The 22,070-nt window shown below is 44.0% G+C and overlaps 1 protein-coding gene across 2 annotated transcripts in view; it reads left to right on the plus strand.

Moving 5' to 3' along the window:
• Positions 1 to 16,709, plus strand: part of DYM (dymeclin) — a 229,417-nt gene extending 212,708 nt beyond the window's left edge. For both annotated transcript variants that reach the window (XM_074931919.1, XM_074931918.1), the window contains one exon: positions 14,078 to 16,709. In XM_074931919.1, coding sequence (XP_074788020.1) covers positions 14,078 to 14,227 — 150 coding nt within the window. In that variant the 3' untranslated portion in view covers positions 14,228 to 16,709. The remainder of the gene's footprint in view (positions 1 to 14,077) is intronic.
• The last annotated feature ends 5,361 nt before the right edge of the window (positions 16,710 to 22,070 follow it).

Here is a 22,070-nt window from a genome sequence, read left to right on the forward strand (position 1 = left end):
GTTTAAATCAAGGAATTAAAATAAATTTGAGTACAGAATATAAATCCCAGACAAAATTACAGCTTTCATTGCAGTGTTGGGTTAAATGTAAACAGCATGAATGTTATAGATATCTTTTAATTAAATGCATAAATCAGAGAAATGTCTTGATTGTTTACAGCAACTACACCAAGAAGTGAGAATGAGGAAGAAATGTACTTTGTCAGCTGATGGCTGCCTCGACTGCATTCCCATACTGAGTTTAATTTTGTCACAACCTTTGGTACAAGTTACAATGCTTCTCTCCAGTTGATTTACAGGCTGTTTGTTCCTGCTTAGGATGATTAGTGATGTAGATGGCTTTTTCCTGGCCAAGCAGGGGATTTCTCACGTATATCAGCATTGCTGCTGAGGTCTCTGCTGTTAGGAGTTAGAGGGCAGCTGGTTTAGGTCACCATGCCTTTCTTGTAGCTGTATTTGTTCTGTAGTATCAGAAGATTGCATTGAATCTTGAATCCATGTGGGTTTAGGCTGGGTTTATGGTTCCTAGGGCTGTAATGCTCAACCCACAATCTGTTGAGCTTGCAAACAAAGAGTGATTTTTTTCTTGACCATGCTCTCATGTTGACTCCTTACCCTGGCAAACCCTGCTAAACTCTCTCTGACCCAGCTTTTCTCCTTGCACTTGATGACCGTACTAGAACTCCAGGTAGGTGCTAAGTGTTTCCAGCCACTGTGACCTCTCAAGAGCGAGGGAGCTGCTGCGGAAGGATGGGCAGTCCTGCAGGACATACATTGCATTTACTTCTCACATACCAGCTAGCTAATCTGTACTAGTTCTTTGCCACAAAAGACGTTTAAACTGTGGGAGAGCAATCAACCTGTGGCTTGTGAGCTGAGTTGGACATGAGGACAAACAGTAGAGGAGAGGGGTGAGAATTTCCCACCTTGATAATGCTGCAGCATCATCCTGAAGCTCCAGGAGGATTTCCCTTCCTTGTCTGCAGCGTGTTAAGTAACAATCCTTGCTGGGGTTTTTGATTTTTACAGATAGGAAACCAGAGGGTTGTATCAGCTCACTGAAGGAAGGTCTGCTAGACAGTGTGAGCAACTGGCAGCTCCAAAATAGAGTAGAAAATTTTGTATCTATGGAGTGGACCGGGAGAGGAGCACAGCCCTTAAATTTATGTGTTGTCCTGAATGTGAGACCCGTGAGATTCAAGTGGTGCCTGTAGCTCTGAGCTCAGAGCCAGGCAGCAAAACTTTATTTGAATTCCTCGTGCTTATCTGTCCCATCAGGTTTTGCCAAGCTCCATCCTCCTGTGCTAAGACCAGCAAAGACTGATTGTTGTCACCGGGGTAAACAGTCTTGACCTGAATGCACAGGGAGGAAGGGGGCAGATATGTTTGATAACAAAGAGACATAATAGCATTTATGAATAAATGACTCTTAAAATTCCCCAGCCTGAGGTGGGGGGGTCTCTAGAACTGCTTGATTCATGTCCTAAGGACAGTCTTTAACAGAATAGGAGGTCTTAATGCAGTTATGGTCAGTGAATGAAAACAAATCTGGAAATACTGCCTCTGAAGCATAGTAAAACACAAAACACAAGTAATTTTCATGCATTATTGAATGAGCAGCTCACATGAGGCCCTTTTTCAGATTGAGTTGATTGTTTGCATTAGGGAAAAAAAAAAAGGCAGTTTCACTATAGGAGAGTGCTACTTTTTAAACTGATGGCTTCAGGAGGAAACCAAGCACACGGATCACTTTGGATACAGTCAGCTCCTGACTCCCCATACTTAGCCAGTCGAGGAGCTGCAGGTGCCCAGCTTCAAGACTCCTCCTCAAGATGCCCTCCACCTTGAAGGAATCCTCGTCCTACTCTTAATAGCTACCCCTTTCTCCCTCCTGTATGCTACTTGCCTCTATCATTGATAAAGGCTTGTTTCCATTAGCTAATTCAAATATTCAGTCACAACCTTCATGTCCTTCATAAATAGAATATAGAATACAATGAACAACCTAAAAATCCGTTTAAGAAAATGCACCCTGGTTATATGTTGAGGTCAACTTAAATCCCCCTGGCTTGGATCTCTCTTCACAGGACTCCCAGCATTAGGGCAAACGGGGGGGGGGGGGGGCAGGGAAGCTGTGAAGTCCACATCCACAAAATAAAGAGTGTAAATGTCCAGATTTGGCACCAATTCTTCAACTCACGGTCCCAGCAGAGATAAGGCTGCAGTCTGGCACCACGTGCTATGGCTAGAGAGGTTTTACTGTCATTTCACGTTTCGCTCCTCAAGACAAATAAATTGGATTTCCTGCATGTAGCGGGTCAGCGCTGCTCATCTCACGGCACGATTTGTCTGTTTGCTGAGGCTTGAAATACTTAAGAAAGGAGTATGTCTGTCGGAGTGTATGTTTTCCAGTTCAGGGCGATTAGGGAGGCGAAGGTTTGCGGACGCAATAGGGGTGTTAGTCAGCATGTCCTGAACCTCAGGCAGATAAGGGTCCACTTCCTAGGCTGCCCTGATCTGAGAGTTAACAGTTGGTGACAACGAGTCTGTCTCTGTTCTTAAGTCATTGTTATCATTTTTTGTAATATTTACAGGCCTGGCGCTCTCAGATTAAAAAGTACAAAATCAAAAGGAGGTCTTCCTCCACGGGTGCTCGGAGAGGGGAAGGATGTTTGGGCTTGGCATGCCGCCCCGCTGCCGTGCTGGGTGGGAGGGACCGGAGGAGGATGTCGGCTCGGGCTTCATCTTTGTGGCTGCTGTTATGTAAAAGTCAAACCTCGTAAAACAAGTCGCGAGGAGCCCTCCATGCAAGGAAATGTGTTGTAAATGTCAGCCTCCGTGAGGCAAATTGAAGGTGTTAAACTTAGTGGGGAGAGAGGTCTCGTTTCCCGGGTTGATGCACAAAGCCAAAGTCTAGGCGGCGTTTTGGACCCCTGTACAGTGATAACGGAGAGGAGCTTGGTCCCAGTTGTCCGAAGGAATGTTCTTTTTGGCTTGGTGAGATGTTTTGGATGCTGCTGCAGCATTGCACCAATTTCCAGAGAAAGCATGTCTGGGACCTCGTCACTGGAAAAATATGCAAACTGAATCACTCTGCTCTTCTCCTGCCACCTTTTGTGTTGGGGGAATATGTTCTACATAACTAAACGAGGAAACAAACAACTGTGACATTGTAGTCACTGAATTTTGGGTGAAACAGGTGGGTGAAAAGAGCATTTTGACCTCTCGATTCTCTGCCTCTGTGCTTTAATTGGATAATCCCAAAACAGTATTATGACAGCAGAGAGGACTCATATAGGTAGTTTCCAAAAGGAAGAATCTTTGAACTGTGAAATCAGTGTGGTTTATTCTGTCGGCATTGTTCAGAGCCTTCCCATCTTGGATCCTGAAAAGCAAGGAGATCAACACCAGAGAATTCATTGGTGGTCTCCAGCTCCACCAGCAAACACAAGGTGGGACTGAGTCTGGAAAGGCAGATGGTGAAAGCTCCAGGTCTTTTTCCCAGGATGAGGGACAAAAAAGCTAACCCTGGCTATGACAGGAACTGGAAAAATGGAGAAAATGGTTAATATTTACACATTAGAAAGTTGGGTCAGAGTTTGTATGTCATCCAGACAGGGCTCCTGAGGCGACTCCCTGTTGCAGCAAGGCAGAGTGCTTGCTCCAGTGCCTTACCAAAACACATAAATGTGGGTCATGTTCTTGACTTTTAATGGTTTTCTTCATTGCCACACCCGTAACAAACACCCTGTGCTCATTCTGCGTTGCTGATTGCATGGCACACACAGTCGCAAGAGTTGTATTTGCACAACTGCTGGGTTTTGGTAGGAGTAGAAGAGGTCGGGCAGCAGTGAGAGGTTTGTCTGGGGTTTGTTTTAGGAGGATGGGATGGTGCATTAGCCTAGGTGGAGCAATCGTCTGTCATGTTATCCGAAGCACAAAGCATTTCCACGATGAACAATGTTCCTTGTATTTTAGACTAGTGTGCTATCAAAATCAAAACAGCTGCTGTCACTTAAACAGTAGCACTCGCTGCTAGAAATTTAAAATATATATTTGGCTTTAAGACTTGTGTGCAGAAGATTCTCCATTTCTTTGAGTATATTAGTATACATTCGTTATGTAACAGTATTATTTTCTCCAAACCTTCCATTCTTTGTACACTTCACAGGCCCTTTTAAAACTTTTCAGGTGAGTTTTTCTTTATTGTTGGAGTTTAATAAATTGTATGAACTAGACTAAAAGCGTGCAACTCACTTTTCAAAAAATAATTAGCAGTTAGTTTACTCCGACATGACAACAGGGATATTGGTGGGCATTTGTAGTATTGCTTTTCTTTTTTAAAAAAAAAAAGGTTGATGAAGGGAAACACATCTTTAATTTTTACCTGGATGTTGGAGCAGACTTTGTAGCCCAGATACATGAGTTAATTCTCCTCTGCTGTCTTCAGCTAACAGTCTTCGCTTGTACAGTATCTCCAAGAGGAGACTTTGCCTTTTTCACCCCTGCTTTACCTTCCTTTGAGTTCATCTGCACTGTTGCAAATAATCAGATTGTGTGGGAGGAATTCTGAACCATAAAAAGCCCTTTTTGTTTTATATAAGGGTTTCCCCACTGACCAGGTGATGCTGGGGCTCTGAAGGCACCATGAGCTTTCACTGGAAGGACCAAGCATCTCAGCTTCTCGCAGATCTGCTGTTTGACTGCATAACTGATCTTCCCCTGCCTTCACTTGCTTTCTAAGTTTAAAATATATTTTTTCTGTCTTTGGCAGAATGGTCCATGTATGTGCATGTATGGATTTAGGACAACTAAAATTTTTGCCCAATTTGAGACCTTCAAAGAGTTGATTTTCCCCCCTCTCTTGATTTACACAATATGTAAAAGTAAGTGAGAGGTTCCCAACTGAGTTATTAAAGCCAATTTCTTTGTTTAAAGTTTACATTTTGCATACTTGAAAAGTGGCAGATTTTCAACTGTCTCATTCATAAAATTCTGGAATGAAAAAATCCAGCTTTGAATCTGTTTTGTTTGGGGGGAGAATGGTATTTTGGGTTTTGGGAAGTCTTTATAAGGTTTCAGGGTTTAATTCTGAGACTTAGGATATTCCTGGATGTCCAAGCCCTTCTTTGAGGATACTGCTAAAGCGTCATTGGCTTAATTGTGAGTTGTGGCAAAGCATCCAAAATCTACTCCTAATCTTGTAACCTTTCCTTAGCAACTATATAAATCTTCTATATAAAGTTGGCAGTGAACGAGTGATTTCTAAATGCATTCCAGTTTTAACAAAAGTGTTTGCTGCAAACATGCTGGGTTTCAGTGCTGTGTAAAGCTTTGCACATTGTTCTAGAGAAGGATGGGCTGTGAGCTGAAATGCAGGAAGCGAGGGCTTAAAACTCATTTGCATCTTCCTTAGCTCTGGTAAAAATAGGGTCTGCTGTTATGAAATGTGCATTTTCTGCAAATCCCGTGGTAGGAAGACATCCACTTCATATCGATAAAAGTTTTCTGAGTTGATAGGTTCATCCCCATTTGTGCAGCGGTGCCCTTTAATGCTACTGAGAAATGGCTCCAGGGATTATTCTGGTTTTCAGATTTTAATTCCCTAAATTCAAAAGCACACAAAGGATTTTACGTATTTGTCTGAGTAGTCAGTGTGTGTACATAACAGGATCACAAATGCTCTGGCAAGGTCAGGCACTAGAACCCTTTTTGTGAGTTGGGCTGGTAGCTTTCTCTGTTCCACAGGTTTAAATCTTTTCATGGTTAGTTTTATTTAAATTTTAAAACGACTCCTCATTTTCACCTGTTGTCATTTTGAGGTTGTGAATTTTTTTCTCAGATCCCATGCCTTTCATCTAAAAGGCCTCTGTATTTTCAAAGATTTGTTGTTTCAGGTTAAACCCTGAAGTGTATGAAAGTTCTGATATTTTGTTGATGGTATCTCGTCTACACATCATGCCTTCATACTCAATCTTGAAGTATAATTACATACATCAATCTCTAGACATTATTATTATTATTATTTGGCAAAGCCAGCATATATTGTCTTTTCTGCAGTGTTGCAAACATCCCTGTAATGTTCCTGTTGCAGTTCCCTGTCTCTCTGTGGTCTGGCAGCAAGTCACAGCTCTGTCTGGCTCCTAGCTGTTGAGCTGTCATCTTGGAAATGTTCTGAAAAGATGTGTATCCATCTAGACAACACGATACAGAACGGTCCTGACATGGCAAGCAAATTGTAATTATAACTATAAATCCTTGAATTGTGACTATATATCTGTAATACATACAATATTATGTAGAAGTGAATGATGCTTAACAGCACGTAATATGCGAGTCCTGCTTTAGTCTTTCATCTTCTTCTTAATCTCTTCTTCCCATTCTGAAATTTCTCCAGGTAGACACATTATCCCCAAAGCTGAGCAGGGATCCCCCTCTTTTCTTAGACTAATAGTTTATGGGATTTTCTCTGGATCAGCACTTCAGGTGGCATGTTTTCAGCCTGGTTTGCTGAAGAAACTGCTCACCAGTGGTCCAGTTTACTTACTGTCCCGTCTAGAAGTGGCCCAGAGTCAGATGTTCCTGAGGTGGACCCAGGACAGCTTGAAGTGGGTACCTTGCCTCATCCTAAGATCAAATTTATACTTTTATACGGTGCTTTTGGAATTTGTACAGATTAATGACTCGGTATGAAGACAAAAATAATTTCTGTGACATTTACCAGCAGTGTTTCCTAGCTGTAAGGAGAAGAAACACATGTGTGTGTATGTATGTGCAACCCTGACTCTGTTGAAGGACCTTAAAGCTGTCAGTGTTTGCCAACCTATCCTAGAAAGAAATGGAATCTTTTTCTTTTTAGCAATGTGGTATTCCGCAAAGCTTTGCTCCCTGGCAGGGTTACTGCCAGTATTTCACTTCTTTAAATCACTGTGTCCTTACCAATAAACATCTAGGCACAGCCGCTTGGCTGATTTTTTTCCAAAACTGACCTGACTTCCCAGCGCTCTATTAAAAAAAACCTATAATTGCTGAACTCTCACTAGAGGTACGTCTGCTTCTCTGGTGGTAGTTCACATCCTACGGTGCAGATTCACTATTCACTCCCTCAGCATTTATTTTCCTGCAGCTGCAGTTGTGCAGACCTTTGCTATGAATGATCTGAAAACGGAAATCGCATGTCGATGATCCTAACTTGCTAAAACAGTTGTGTCCCTATAGATAAACTTCCCTGCCCCTCTGGACCAGGAAGATTGTATCTCATTAGATGGGTATGGCTTCCTTACTGAATTTTACTCCCTAGGAAAAATGTTATTTTCTACTACAGCTTATGTGATTGCTTAAACTGCAGATATTTAAGCCCATGCATATATTGTTTCAAACCTCTTCTTATCATCTTGGGTTTTCTATTTCTTTTTCAAAACCACCTGACACACTCCAAGCGACTGTTTTCTTCTCTGTCTTTAAATTTGCACCTATTCCTTACACAGATCTTTGAACAAGATGTGCAGCTCATGCTCAGTCTAGCAGATTTCCTGTTTGCTTCCTTCATCTCCCCACCATCATCTTCTGCTGGGCTGTCTGTGCTTCAAGCCTCATAAGAAGACAAAGATGATATTGGGCAGGTGTGGTGTAGCACATACAGATATTTCACCAAAGCCACATAGACTGACTTCAGTCAAACAGAAACACTGTGAATGCAAACAACCAGAAAAAGATTAAATGGCATTATCTCCCTGGGAAAATTAAATAATTGCAAAAATTCAAGTTATCAGTATCTTAGAACAAGTACTGAGAATTTTTCTTCCATAAATTGAGTTCTGTCAAGGCATTTAAATGCTTATATTTATCTAAAATATCACAATGTTTACATACATACATATATATCAGTACCATGAACAGTGTACCAGGCATGACTGTTGAGTTGTTTTTAAGATTAGCCATTAGTTTGACTCAGTCAGGATTTGGGGGACCAGGTTTTAAAGAGGTGCTGTGGATTTTGCACACCAATGTGAATATTCTTCCCCAGCCCAGACTCCATATATCTTGGTATGTTAGGTGCAAGGCATGTTGTAGGACTAAACCTTGCTGGGATAAATATTCCTTATGGTACCTAGAATGAGGATTTAGTATGATGCTGAATCTGAGTTCTTGGGGGTTTTTTTTTGCTGAAGCAATATGAAACACATAGTTTGCCAGCATGTCATTAGGTTGCCAAACAAGACTCATGGTAAACTTTTCAAACGCACACAAATTCCATTTTCAGAAAGACTTTGAAACTTCAATGTTTCAAACTAATGTGAATTTGACTCTCGGATGTGTTCAGACTCCTTTGGAAATGGTACTTTTCTTCCGAATCAGTCACATGCTTTTGAAAATACTAAATCACGTTGGATTGCTGTTTCAGAAATCAAAGTTTCTAACCAAGGACTCAGGGAAAAGAGGACTCTCCAGTTTGAGGTTAATCCAACTTTATGATTTTCTCTTCCACAGCGACTGCCCCATTGCGTTGATGAGGGCTGCTTTTCCTTCAGTGAAACGATCAGTGAAGAAGCAAGGACATAGCTCCACTCCACTGCTCTTGAAGCAGCTTCATCCAACCTTGCTTGTGTTATCTGAGTGGAGATCATCCACTGACATGACACTGCAGCCTAACAGCAGCTCTGACGGTTCATTTGTGAAGGGAAGGGGTTTTTTTGTTTAATGTCTGGCTCAAGTCTTCTAGCTCAAATGCCACTGAGTTGCCTGGAGCCGTGCCAGGTGCTGTTGGCTGGCCGTGATGCTATCTTCCTAATCGTTAACTGAAAAAAAAGAAAACACCCCGATGTTGTTGAACTTTTGCGGTAGGGGAGTTATTGCAGTTCAGTTCTGCATCTGTTCATCGGACTTCCTGTGGTTTTTCATCGAATCATATGATTGACAGTGCAGACAGTCTGCAAAGTTCTTGGTCTGTCTAGTTTATACCCTCGTCCCAACCACTAAATCTGACTTCTGCTTTGTCTGGCTGAAGAAAACAAGATAGGGTGCTGTGGTAGGTTGATTCACCAGAGCTGATAAGTGGTGTCTGTATTTAAATGGTGCAGTTACAATCCCAGTGTTACCTTCAGCTCTCAAGTTTTCAAGCACTGTCTGAGGTTGCTTTGTTTTACACTAGCTGGGGTCGTCTCTCCTCTGGTAATGACTAGAGAGAAATGCAAATAATGGCTCTGCTGGACCCATTTATGTCAGGGCAGTGAGTTCAGAAACTTAAAATAGTGAAACACGCGGGTAGCAAAGTATTTGTACGTCTTTGACACTACCCAGCTGAACGAATAGGGCTGTGGAGGAAAAAAAGGATGATTTATCCGATGCCAAGACTTTTCCTGTATTATTAAAACTACCATTTAAGATGCCTTCAAGTGGTCTCACTTTTCAGAAAGCGCTAAAAATCAGGTTCATTTGGGTGTCACCAGCTGGAGAGCAAATGTCTTTCCAGGATTAAGCTGGACACAACAGCAGCAAAGCAGAAGAAAATAGGTTTCTACTTGGCTGCTCTGACGTGCCACTTTGGGAGTTTCGTTAACCGTGATAAGACCCTCACCAGTGCTGGCTGGGGTGTTTTCTGGGAGCACCTTGAGACTCCTGTGACCTGGTTGTTTTACAGCTCTCCTGAAATATTCATTTGGTGTCAACTCCTGTCTGTCTGCAGCCCATGGTGAAGGCTCCTGACCACTCGTTTGGAAGCAGTATGTGCAAGAGATAAACAGCACAGAGCTGAATTTAAACATTCCTTGAACTATCACCCATCAAAAATCTTAAGCTTTATGGCATCAGTCAAGCTTTTTACGTGGTGTTTAACCCTTGCTGTTATAAATTGTTTTAAAGTCAGTCTGACAAGTGAGAATCTTTTGAGGTGACTTAAATTTGATTATTTTGAACGTTAACAAATTCTGTTTTAAGTGAACACTCTAGTCATGGGTAGTTTTTTGTCTTAACAATGGATGACTGCCATGGTAGTAGATCTTGCCAGATAGGTGCTGGTGCTGTTCTCTCCATGCTGGGTCTCTAGGATTTCTTGTTTTTAATGAATGAGAAAATGTGGCCACCACACAGCCATGGATCATTGTAGTCATCTGGAGAAGTTGGATTTGAATTGCAGAGCTGGAGGTCAAATGCACTGAGCTGTCCGGGGTCCATTGTTAAGGTGTACCATCAAAAATCCGTCACTTCTGCCGTTACTGACCTTCCTTTTATAAAGGTGTATTTGAAATTGTCTGTATGTAATGGCAATGTATCTCTCCTTAAAAATCTCATCATCCTTGTCTACATTTCCAGGATAGACCTGCAGACTGTTCAAGGTGTATGTTAAGTGCGGGAGAGTCCAAGCTGATTGCAGCGAGTTATAGTCTTTAATCTGAAATTGATTATTAAATTGCTATGGTACGATCACAATAGGTGGCAACATTGATCAGTCTGAAGAAAAGCTTAACAATAAAATCAATGCATGACTGTTACTGCCTGAAAATACAAATGATATCTGATTTTTTTTTTTTATGCTGTTCTTCCAGATGAGGGATGATGGGAGAGTAAGAGCTGAGCATCTCAGACTGGAATTTCTAATACAATTTTACCAACTGTTTTAAAGCTAAAAATGTTTGTTGAGCTATAGAATGGTCCCAGACTACTGCCATGAGTGTTTGCAAAACCAGTAGCTATAATCTGTGACCCTGAAGGTGAAAAAAGTTACCTGTGTTTAATTCAAATCAGCATCTTTAATCGCTTTTTTTCCCCTTCCCTCCCAGAAGGACTACTACAGGCTGCAGTACTGGCGAGTAGCCACCTCTGGGGTGAAGAATGACGGCTGTGAAAGGGCTTTTCTCTGCTAGGAAATGTTGCAGTGGTTTAATCATGAGGGTTAACCATTCGTTCTGCTGATGCAATGCTGAGCTGAACATGTTCCTGTCTACACTGACCACAAGTCAGGAAGCATTTAGGAGGGAAGTGGGGAAGATTCCACTGAGGATAAACAGAATAGAATATCAGGTGGTGGGGTTTTTTAAAATAATCAACATCTACATGAGGACTTGGTTGGAGTGAGGCTTAAACTACCAAAGGAATTAATTCGTAGTGTCCTGAGAGGAGGAATGAGGTGGCAGAGGGGGACTTGGAGCCAAATGGAAAGGGATAGAGAATATTAATGAAAAGGAGGATCTCACAAGGCTGATGAGAAAAAAAAGAAAACTTGGGCAAGTACAAATAGAAAGATCCACTAAAGAGAGACCATAAAGGTGCAGTCAAAGGGAGTTGGGGACGGGAGTAGGCTAGGAGACAGGAGGTTAGAGATGAAAATGAGTATGGGAGCAAGAGTGAGGAAACAAAATGATGTGAAAGATTAAACAGGCTGGTCAAAAAAGACTTGGGGAAAAGAGGTTGTAGAGGGGTGGTAGAAAATGGTTTAGGTGCACGAAAGGGCTATGAAAGAGCTTCTATACCACAAACTGCGTGTCTGACACAGGAAATGAAATTGCTGATGTACCTTTGAGGTTCTGGGCTTTGAACTCAACAGGAGTTAGATGCAGAAGTGCCTTTAACAACCTTAACCTTTAGCTGCCTAAGTTCCTTAAGCAGAGATAATATTGCTGGAAACGGTGCTGTCATCCTTCCCTCCCTGATTGCTCTAGGGATGAGCTCCCAACACGTTCCAAAGTCATCCAGAATAATGACAGCCACACAGATAGCCAGAATGGTTCCTCACAGGCTAAATATTGGCGTCCTATGTAGAGCTGTGTTGAAGGACGTGACCCCAACATAAGCCAAACCATGGCAGCTCCAGTATGTTGGAGCATACTGGAAAGTGACACTGGTGTCCTCATCAAGGAAGGAGATGGCACATTGTCACCCAAGGCTGTGGTTGAATGAAGCTGCCCGTGGAGTCAGCTTCCCCGTAAAGCATAATGCAGGTTGCTCCTTTGTGGCTTGGTGTAATTGTATGCTCGGTATTTGCACCAAACTGGTCTAGTAACAGCAGCAGCACAAGGAGTAGAATAGTTTCCATGTTTTCTGACTCCAAGAATACAAATAACCTGGGTGTGTAAAAGTTAAATAAAGAACCCTGAAAGCCAAGTGGCCAAGAAGTGCCCCTTCAAAGGAGACTGTTCCGGCCAGAAGGGCCTTGTACCCTAACGCAAGGAAACAGGACACCGTGAGCTCAAGAAAGATGATAGGGTATCCCTTCATTATTAATGGACAAAGAGGCTTCTTAGCCATTGCTATGCTTGTTCTGATCATGTCACACATAGAGTTTATTCTTAGTCTTAGCCACAGCCTTATAAATAATAAAATGGGTCATGTTTTATCTTACCCCAGTAATCATTGTAATGCGGCTTTTATCTGAGACTCTGCCAAGCTCTTGACATAGGCAACATTTAGAAGTAGATACAATAATTGAAGAGAATAGTGCAAAAGTAGGCTTAGCTGTCCCCCAAAACACACGCTTACTGCAAGCAAATGCAGTGGGCTTGCAGTGTATGTGCTGCTTTGGGAGGGAAGAAATGAGAAAATTGAAAAGCTGAGGATGCAGCATGTCTATCCAGTTAGGATGGGCTGGCACATCTGGTGTGTGTTGGCCAGCAGGGACAGGGAAGGGATCTGAGCCCTGGGCTCGGCACTGGGGAGGCCGCCCCTCGATTCCTGGGTTCAGTGTTGGGCCCCTCACCCCAAAAAGGCCATTGAATGACTCGAGCGTGGCCAGAGAAGGGCAACGGAGCTGGGGCAGGGTCTGGAGCACAGGTCTGCTGGGGAGCGGCTGGGGGAACTGGGGGGGTTCAGTCTGGAGAAGAGGAGGCTGAGGGGAGACCTCCTGGCCCTCTGCAACTCCCTGCCAGGAGGGGGCAGAGAGGGGGGATGAGTCTCTGGAGCCAAGGCCCCAGCGCCAGGCCCCGAGGGAATGGCCTCAAGCTGCCCAGGGCAGGGTCAGGCTGGCTCTGAGGAAGGATTTCTGTGCAGAAGGGGCTGTTGGGCGTTGGAATGGGCTGCCCAGGGCAGGGGGGAGTCCCCGGGATCCCTGGAGGGGTTGAAGAGTCGGGCTGAGCCAGCGCTGAGGGATCTGGGGGAGTTGGGAACGGTCAGGGGGAGGGTCATGGTTGGGCTGGAGGAGCTTCAAGGTCTTTTCCAGCCCAGATGATTCTGTAATTCTGTGTTAATTCTGAAAGTGCTTTGCTTAAAGCTGGTACTGAAAAACAGAGCTTTTGTGGAAGCCATATTGTCTAGCCTGTAATTTCCAGGAGTGGGAGGTATCTGCGTGGATGGGCGGTAAGGTCTATGTGCACAGGTCCTGTGGTTACAGCCTTAGAGGCTGAAGTGGGATAGATGGGTGGCGTGTTGCCCTTGAGGAGCTTGCAGGGTTTTGTACTCTAATTGCCACATTAATGTGCCCCTCAGCAATGTGAAAGCCAAGGCACGAAGAAATGACCTGCCCACAACTACAGAAGAACTTGTATCAGGAGTGCACCTGTGGAGCCTAGACATGCTTCCCTCTGTGCTCCCTGGAAGAAGAGTGTTTCTCTTCTGAAAACTTAAGCATACATAAAGTCTTTGAGAATTAGATGGAAAAAGTCACTTTGCCATAACACCGTGTTCCTGAAAACGGCACAGGCTGTGTTTATTCTCACAGCCTTTCCAATGGATCGTCCTGCTGAGGAGCTGAGTACAGTTAATAGCAAATGTTTTTTAGGGAAAAACTGCAATAATCAGGCCTGTATGTGTGCAAGCAAGAAGGCTTTTGTTGAGCTGCTAAAAATGGCAGTTTTTCTTAAGACCTTTGTGTTTTGTAAAGGACTCACATGTTTAGTCTTTGTTAATAGGCAAATTGAGTGTCACCAGCAGTAAAAGGGTTGAATACAATATGCCAATGTGGCATTCAGTTCAAAGAAGAAATGATAAATGATCTCTTTATCCCCTAAATATTTTCCTTTGGGTCTAATGGTTCAGTTCCTTCCATCATTTTTCTCACCAGACCTCATTCTTCAGTGTTTATGTGGGCTGTGTGTTTGCAAACAGATATGCAAACCTTCCCTCAGCGGACTTTGGTTTCTTGTTGCAGAAATTCCCTGAGCTGAAGTTCAAGTACGTGGAGGAGGAGCAGCCTGAGGAGTTCTTCATCCCCTACGTTTGGTCCTTGGTCTACAACTCTGCCGTGGCCCTGTACTGGAACCCGCATGACATCCAGCTCTTCACCATGGACTCTGGCTGAGGGAGATGCCCCAGCCAAGCCAACTCAACTCTGTCTTACAGAAAACAAAACTCCGCACCGCGTGTTAATACGTGACCCCCTCCAGCGTGCACCCTCTGACCCCAAAGCTTACGGAGAATGAAGCTTGCCGCTAGTGTACAGTCCAGTGTCCGTGTTTTGGAAGCAGATGGCCACCGACATGGTGGCAACAGACTGTGGTGTGAGGAGCTGATGGCTTGTAGGCAACCTTGTATTCATAGTACTATAACCTAGAGCTTGTTTGATGAAAATGAGGCCTTACACATGGGGTATGATGTTACTACCAACCACGAACCTGATTGTTCTTTTAACTTAACAGGGTAAATGAGGAATTGCGGACTTTGATTTGGAAGCAGCATTTGTATTTTCGTTCCTTTGAAGTGAGGCAGCTTCACTGGGTCAAGCTTTCTACGGTCTGTTGGATTCTGACATGGGTTGCTTGTTAACCTAATACCGTGCTTTCACTCACAGCCCTTTAATTCGGTGGCACTGTCAAGGCTGCAGTTCTTAAATTGGTGTCTACACTGTCACCCAAGTGAACTGTCAGGCAGCATATTAGTCAGATTAGCTCCCAGGCAGATTCAGAACACTTGATTTAGATGTCAAAATGTTTGTGGGAGGATTTTCAGTAGCTAGTCTTTTTTCGTTGTTGTTTGACTGGCAAATACTCTACCAGAGGGCTAGAAACACCAGCTTTCAGAGTCAGGTCCCTTACAGACTTGTTTTACTGTGATTCTGTGCAAAAGTTGTTCCTAGAAATTGAACACATAGGGGAAAAGAAAAAATCTCCAAAGAAAATAGTTCTGAGATTGTAAAATAGATCAATACCTGTAGAACTGTGTGTTATGGTGACAGTGTTGTGGGGATCCTTGGCAAAGTTCTGTGTTGAAAATCCCGTTTGCTATTAAAGGTTTTATGGCAGAAGTACAAATTTATCTGAATGTAGAATACTTCTCTTTTTTGTTGTTCTAAAGTGTCCTTTCCTGATATACCTGTTTATGCAGTTGGAAGAACAAAAGAAGTGGCTTGACCTGATTTTGAAAGAAAATCTCACTTTTCAAAATGGGGATCATTTCTTCTCTGGGGAGGCTCCTGACGGTGCCCGCTGCACATGCATGCAGTCACTGTGATCCCACGTGATGCTGTGTGGAGGACTGTCACCAGTCCATTGCATGCCAAAACATAAATATCAAGGAATTAGTTCCTAAACATACACGGAAACCCCCTGTATTCACTCCTGTTCTGATTGATGACCTGAAGAATCAGGTGCATTTGCTTTCAAACAGTCCTTCGAGTAGCTTTAAGGTTTTGGGTTTTTTTCTTCCCTGAAGGATGCACTAGAATTGTACTTTCCTTTTATCTGTTCTTATTTAGAGGCAGAAGTACATTTGAGTCCTACACAAATAGAAATGCTGGCTTTAAAAAAAAAAAAAAAAAGCTTTCTAAATTTATTTAAAGATAGCTACAAAGGAACATATACAGCCCAGGAGCATGTAGGACTTTCAAATCGCAGAAGCTTTTCAGAAAAGGCAATAGTAAGACTGGAGATGCAATTTTTCTTAGGAAAACATGAGAAATGAATGAACCATGACTGAGCTGCACATAAGTTTATTCTGTGTTTTGGATTTAATGGTTTGGGGTTTTTTTGTCTTTGAGCAAACGTCAAAGGGGAATGACTCTTCTTGGTTATTGTAGTGATTTGTAATTTTTGTCTTTTTTAAAAGACTTAAGAGTGCTTGTGAGTCAGCAGGGCTGCCCAGCCTTTGGAAAGGTCAGTCTGAAGATGCACTTTTAAACTGTGGATTCTGAAGCTACTGGGATGGCTCTGTTTTCATTTGTCTTAACTGCCCAAGCACTCGAACCTGCCCGAGGTGAGCACCCTCCACCCCGCTGCCTGCAGCAGAAGTGGAGCACTTCACAAAAGGGGGCTCAGCCCGAGCAGATGCTTCTCAGCCGGGTGTCAAACTGGGGATAACCTGATTTTTCTTTGAAGGGGCTTTTTATAAAGAGAAGGGTACATAAAGCAGCAATCTGATAGAATAGGTCAAGCCAGCTGCTGAATCAATGCAGGAGTTGCGCAGTAAATTATTTCTTGTTGTCGTCTTGTTGTGATGACATTGAATCAAAGTATAGAAGGAACAGGTTTGTTCCAATCGCATAATTTCCTTATGCATTTAATTAATACGCAGTGCTCCCAGGGCCCAGCTGGTTTGGAGCAGCTGGAGTTACAATCCAAAGCTGAAACAGCAGAGCCAGACCAAGATTTATGCTGAAGTTCACGTTAGCCCTGTTGGCTCTTCCAAGAGTTTGAGCATTATGTGGGTCTGGCAGTGTCCTGATCTCTGCAGTCTGGCATGGTCACAGATACTCTGTTTTCCTTCAGATCTGTAAAGTATCACTATGGGGATCCTTTTCATTACATTGTGTGAAAGATTTATTATGCATAATAAAAAAAAAAATATTAAAACAGTAAATACAGGGTGTAGTTGTATTTGTTTTACGTGGTAGATGCCACCTGATGATGTTTGGCCACCGGGTCTTGGTGTCATCATCAGACCTAACGTGCATGAAGTTTTATAACGTTCTGCATGACGTGCAATAAAAATAACGTTATTTATTAAGTAGACAGTTATTTAAATCTGTGCTTGGTGGAAGAAGGGGCATGTCGTGCTGCAATGTCATGCTGAATCCCACCTCACAGAGTGCTCTTGCCAACTCAGCTTCCACCATTGCACTCGGTAGAGCCTGGAGGAGGCGCTGGGAACGTGCAGGCGTGGGGGGGAGCACAGGAGGGACAGGACTGTCCCCTTCAGCCCAGACATGGTGTGTTTGTGCACCCTCAGTTGCTCTTCCCTGTTGTTCTGGCCACGCTCTTTAGACATATGGTGTTTTTCTGGATTTTGGGGGTTGCGTTGGGTGATGCACCAAGATCTTAACCTTAACGTGCCCATATTGTTGCTTGGAGCGCTGATCACTAGTGACACCGTCTGCTTGGGTTCCTGGAGCAGCTCCAGAGAGGGGAATCCATTGCATCAGGGTTGGGGAGGAGAAGGGAGCTCTGCTCTGTCCTCACACAGAGAACCATCCCTTCCATGAATCTCCTCTGGGATGAAAGCTCTTGGGAGAATGGGGAGGAAAACAAGTTGCTGTGTTAAATTTTGAGTGAAATGGAGATTGTGCATGTGAAGCTTGTCGCTGTGAGGGAGAAATTGTCTTTTGTTAATTGAGAGAAACTGATCTTGCTGTGTAAACGAGGTGGTGGCTTGGACACTACAAATGAGTCAGGCATCACTCACTTGGGCAAAAGCAGTCTGAAAGCATTCCAGATTTCATGGAATTTATTGACCCTACTAGCTTAAAACCAAAGAGTATTAGGCAAGTTACAGGGGGGGAAAAAAAAAAAGTTTCCTACATGCCTGCTAGATTGTTGATCTACCAGTTAAACAGGAAAGGAAGAAGCAAACAAACCCCCTCGCTCCTTTGGAAACTAAAGCTTTTTGTGCAACCTTTTCTACTGGGCAGCTTGGTTTTATCCTTGCGTACGTTGTCTAATTCAGCCAACTGAAGGTCAAATGCTGCCTTATATTCAGTCATCCCGAGACTCCTGATCGATGGGGCTCAATCTGCAAAAACTCTGGCTGCTGTGCTTAAAGACCAGGAGTTTTCTATACAATTGCACCTGCATATTAGCCTGACCACTGTAACTCCTCCCCTGTCTTTATCCATTCGCAGGGATTTCACCACCTTACCTAGCTAGCTTTAAAAATTTATGCCATTGGTACCTGTAATACTGCAAAATTCAAGGTCCCAGCTGCTTCTGTGTTTGGTCTGTTGTTAGTTTGGGTGGGTGGGGAGGGGGGATTATTGTAATAATTATTATCTATTATTAGACTCTACTAACTCACAACTAGCAGTGTTTAAGGCAACAGCTGGGCGTCTGATAGCGACACAAAACAGCCTCGATGGAGTTAGCAGATTCAAAGGAAGGAAATGTTTACACAGTATGTTCCTGTTCGTAGCTGTGGTCTCTCCCCCTCCTCCCCAAACCCAGATCAGGGTGCTAAGATCTGGATCAGGGCACTAATCTTGGTACAACTGTTCAGTCTGGGGAGCTTTTGCTTTTACTGAAAGCTGTGTGAAGGTTTTTACCTTTGAGGTTTCTCCAGCCAATATTATTGGGTTAAATTCTGTATCAAGTACATAGCTGCACCCAAAAGGCTCCAAGAGGGCTTTTTTCCCTTTAACTACACAACACATAATCCATAAAATTGTCTGCAGCAGCATGACACAGGCCCAATCATTTTTAACATTTCTGGTAGTCAAATGTCATTTTTCATTTAAAGGGGGGGAAAATATCAATCCACTCCTTTAGCGACCTGCAGTCAGCTGGTTCGACAGGAGTGATGTTCTCCTCGACTCTGCCAGAGATGGCCTCTAGATCCTTCTGCTGGATCCATCCACACTGCTCCGTCTTGACCATTAAGAGCTGGCTGGGTGCAGCCAGATGGGTTTAGTGCCAAAGAGCTCTTAGCAGCAAATTTGCTCGGTGCATCCTGAGCACCTGGACGATGAAGCATCAGCTCCTGGACATCTAGCAGAAGCGTGGTGGCCCGTGAGCTGTCAGTACGGTGCAGATGTCCCTGGAGATTTATATTCTGTGGAGAAGGATGTTCTGGATGTCACAAGGTTCGTTGTCTGGATTATGCTGGATGGGGCTGGCGATTATTTTGGGCCTGATTAGAAGGCTGACTTGCAACTCCAAGAACTATTCATTCGTGGTGCCTTTGCACAGCTCGTTAATGACATTCAGATTCAGCAGCAGTGCTCTGGGGATAGGCAGCATGGGGATGGGTTCAGGGAAAGGATCACGAAAGCAGGGAGTCTGCCTGTTTTTTGCCTTTCAGGAAAGGAGCTTTTTTGGAAGGAAATCATCAGGCTGCTGTGGCATCCAGGTGCTGCTCAAGTGCTCCAGGGCAATCCTCCTTAGGCTTGGGACATCAACACACGTCACCAGCATCATTCATTATGCTGATAACGGTTCTGTTATCAGAAGATAATAGTATTTCAAAGACAAAAGGGCAACTCTTACAACTTGGGTTGACTGGGACAGCAGAGCTGTACTTCCTGCTGTGACTTTGGGTACGACTCCATACGAGCAGGGCTCTGTGGGCTATGGAGGCAAAAGTTTAAGGTAATTGTGGAAATGGTTGCATGATTGCATGAGCTGCTGTCTCAAAAGAAGCAGCACAGGAGCTACACCCCTCTTTTGCATGTCCCTGACTACAGATTTTAGCATCCCTGCACTGGGAAGACCCAAGACCACTCTGGAGTAAGTGTTGTAAATACTTGGCTCTTTGAGAGTGGTTAATCCAGAGCTGTGAGGCTCCAGCTGAGATTACAGCATGAAAAGCTTGTGAGCATTTAATCAGAGATGCTAGGTTATTGTTGGGTGGATGCTTCTCATATGTTGGGGCTATACTGTGTTCTTGCAAATTAATTACTTCAAATAGCCCTGTTTAATATTGAAGGTGCTGCTACCACCCACAGATTGTGCCAGTGCTTACATGTACTCAGATAAATGAAAATGTCACTATCAGTGAATCCCTCCAAATCACAAATCAAATACACCACTGAGCTTTCAAACTGGGACAATTCGAATGAGAGATTTAAAGAAGAGATTTTTTTTTTTTTTTTAGTGCTTGCTGAAGCGCACGACATAATCCTTCATCATCACTTTAAAAACTGTCTTAAAATTAATCCAAAATGAGTATGTCTTGGCAGACATGACGTTCAGCTGTACATGAAGTTTTTGCCAGCTGTCTTTGCAAACTAAATGGCAGACTTCTGTCTTATAGTCACTTTGTGCTGCTGAAAACCCTAAATCCATTGGCACTGGGAGAAAATTGGAAGTCTTTGAGCATCCAGAGAGGAGCTACAGAGCGGTGACAAACTCGGTGACGTCCCTGATGATGCTACCCCAGCCCCTCCTCCTATTTATGAAACAAAGAAACAAATGCTTTTCAAAGAGGAAAACAGCTTATTAAAGCTGGCAATGTAAACTAGGAACAGCTGTCCTCGCTCTGCTGCTTCTATTTTCGTCCCTGAAGCCATTGTCAGGGTCCGTCCCCTCTCCCAGCACAGCTCCCGCATCCCAGCATGCAGTGCCCACACCATGAATCCTGTCCAGCGCGAGTGCTCAGGGTGCAGGGGACCTGGGGTGCTCAGCCCCATCAGAGCTGGCTGTCCTTGACTGTATCAACCAGAGAATAATGGGAATAAACCATCCAGGGACAAAACTGGATGTGGAAATTCAAAGCCTCTTCCCAACCAGGTGCTTGAGGACCACCAGTGGCCTCTTCAGTTGGAGTCTGGGTCAGCAAAACCAGTGGGGAAAGGGCCTGCACCTGGGGTGGTGGCCCTGGGTACCAGCGTGGCAAAGGGACCTCACTGAGGAAGTGGGGAATAAAAGGTGGGCGAAGAATTGGTCACCTGGAATTGCCTAAAAATGTGGGTTTTTTCCCAGTACAGCCTTGCGTGTTGTTTCGTTGCTCAGTCTGTTCCTACAGGAGGGAAAACCCACCTTCATTCCTTGACATGGGATATTCAGTATCTGGTATATTTACTTGGCTGGGCTTCAGATTAAATATTCTGCTTAGTGTGTCTTGTACATGTCCCTGCAGTGCTGAGCAGTGGAGTGAAGCAACGGAACCATTTTCACCCCAAAACAAAGCTCTTTGTCATGGTTCCAGGAAAAAACATTCAAACCCACTCCCCCCCCCTAAAAAAAAGCAGCTTTGTCATCTGCAATCTTGCAGGTTTCTCCCAACTTAAATAGGAAGTGAAAATTTAATTTAAATTATTTTCTTTCTTCTAAATCAAATCTCACAGGCGCCAATTGCCCTTTAAAAGGTCAAACTTTTAACCCACAAAATATATGATCAATACATGATTGACCTAAACAATAGCCATAAACTTCAGTCTGCCTTTATCTCCTTGTTTGGCTTCTCCTCTGTCATGACAGAGCATGTTTGGGCTGGGAGAGTGGCAGTTCCTGATGAAACCCCATGCCTGCAGTGATCCTAGAGGAATACTGCATTACCAGCACCACACAAGGCAGGATTGCCTCTTTCCTTTCTTCTGTCGTCTTTCTTCTTGCTTTGGTTTCCTAGAGGACACGTTAGCAGTTTCAGAGGCCACTTGGATGTCTTACAAAACCGTTACTGTAGGACCGCCGAAATCGAGTTTAACAAAAGTTCTTCCAGCTATTTCAGTCTGGCCAGTTTTTGGACTGGAAACTCTTTCTGGTGGAGCGGCCAATCTGGTCGGGAGGTGGATTTGCAGCATGTCCATCCCTAACGTAGGACCAGAAGATGTTGGCCAGCAGCACTTCTCTCACCCCTCAGCACTGTTTCTCTGTTCAGTTAGGTGTGCTACACGGGACGTACAACCACACCAGAGCCACACCAGCGCATCAGCACCAAGGCCAAGGGACCCATGTCCTGGCCACCGTGGCCACCAGGACCAGGGGTGGCCTTGGGAGGATGGAGGTGATGCTGTCCTGAAAACTGACCCTTTTCTAGGGAAGAAGGGTGCAGAGTTTGGCCCATGGCTCCCCCCAGGAAGAAGGTAGGAGGCTGAAGCATGGGGATGGATGGGTTGATGCCACATTTGAGGGTACCCACTTCCCCACTGGTGTGTACTGGAGACAGATGGCAGAGGCTCTTCTTGACTATTTTGGGGAGAAACAGCCATTTTCAAGCAATACCTTGCTCCTTGTCACTGACTCTGCGCAGCCAAATGAAAGTCCAGTGAGTACATGGAGGAG

Source organism: Athene noctua, chromosome Z (assembly GCF_965140245.1).
Source record: "Athene noctua chromosome Z, bAthNoc1.hap1.1, whole genome shotgun sequence".
NCBI classification, from domain to species: domain Eukaryota; kingdom Metazoa; phylum Chordata; class Aves; order Strigiformes; family Strigidae; genus Athene; species Athene noctua.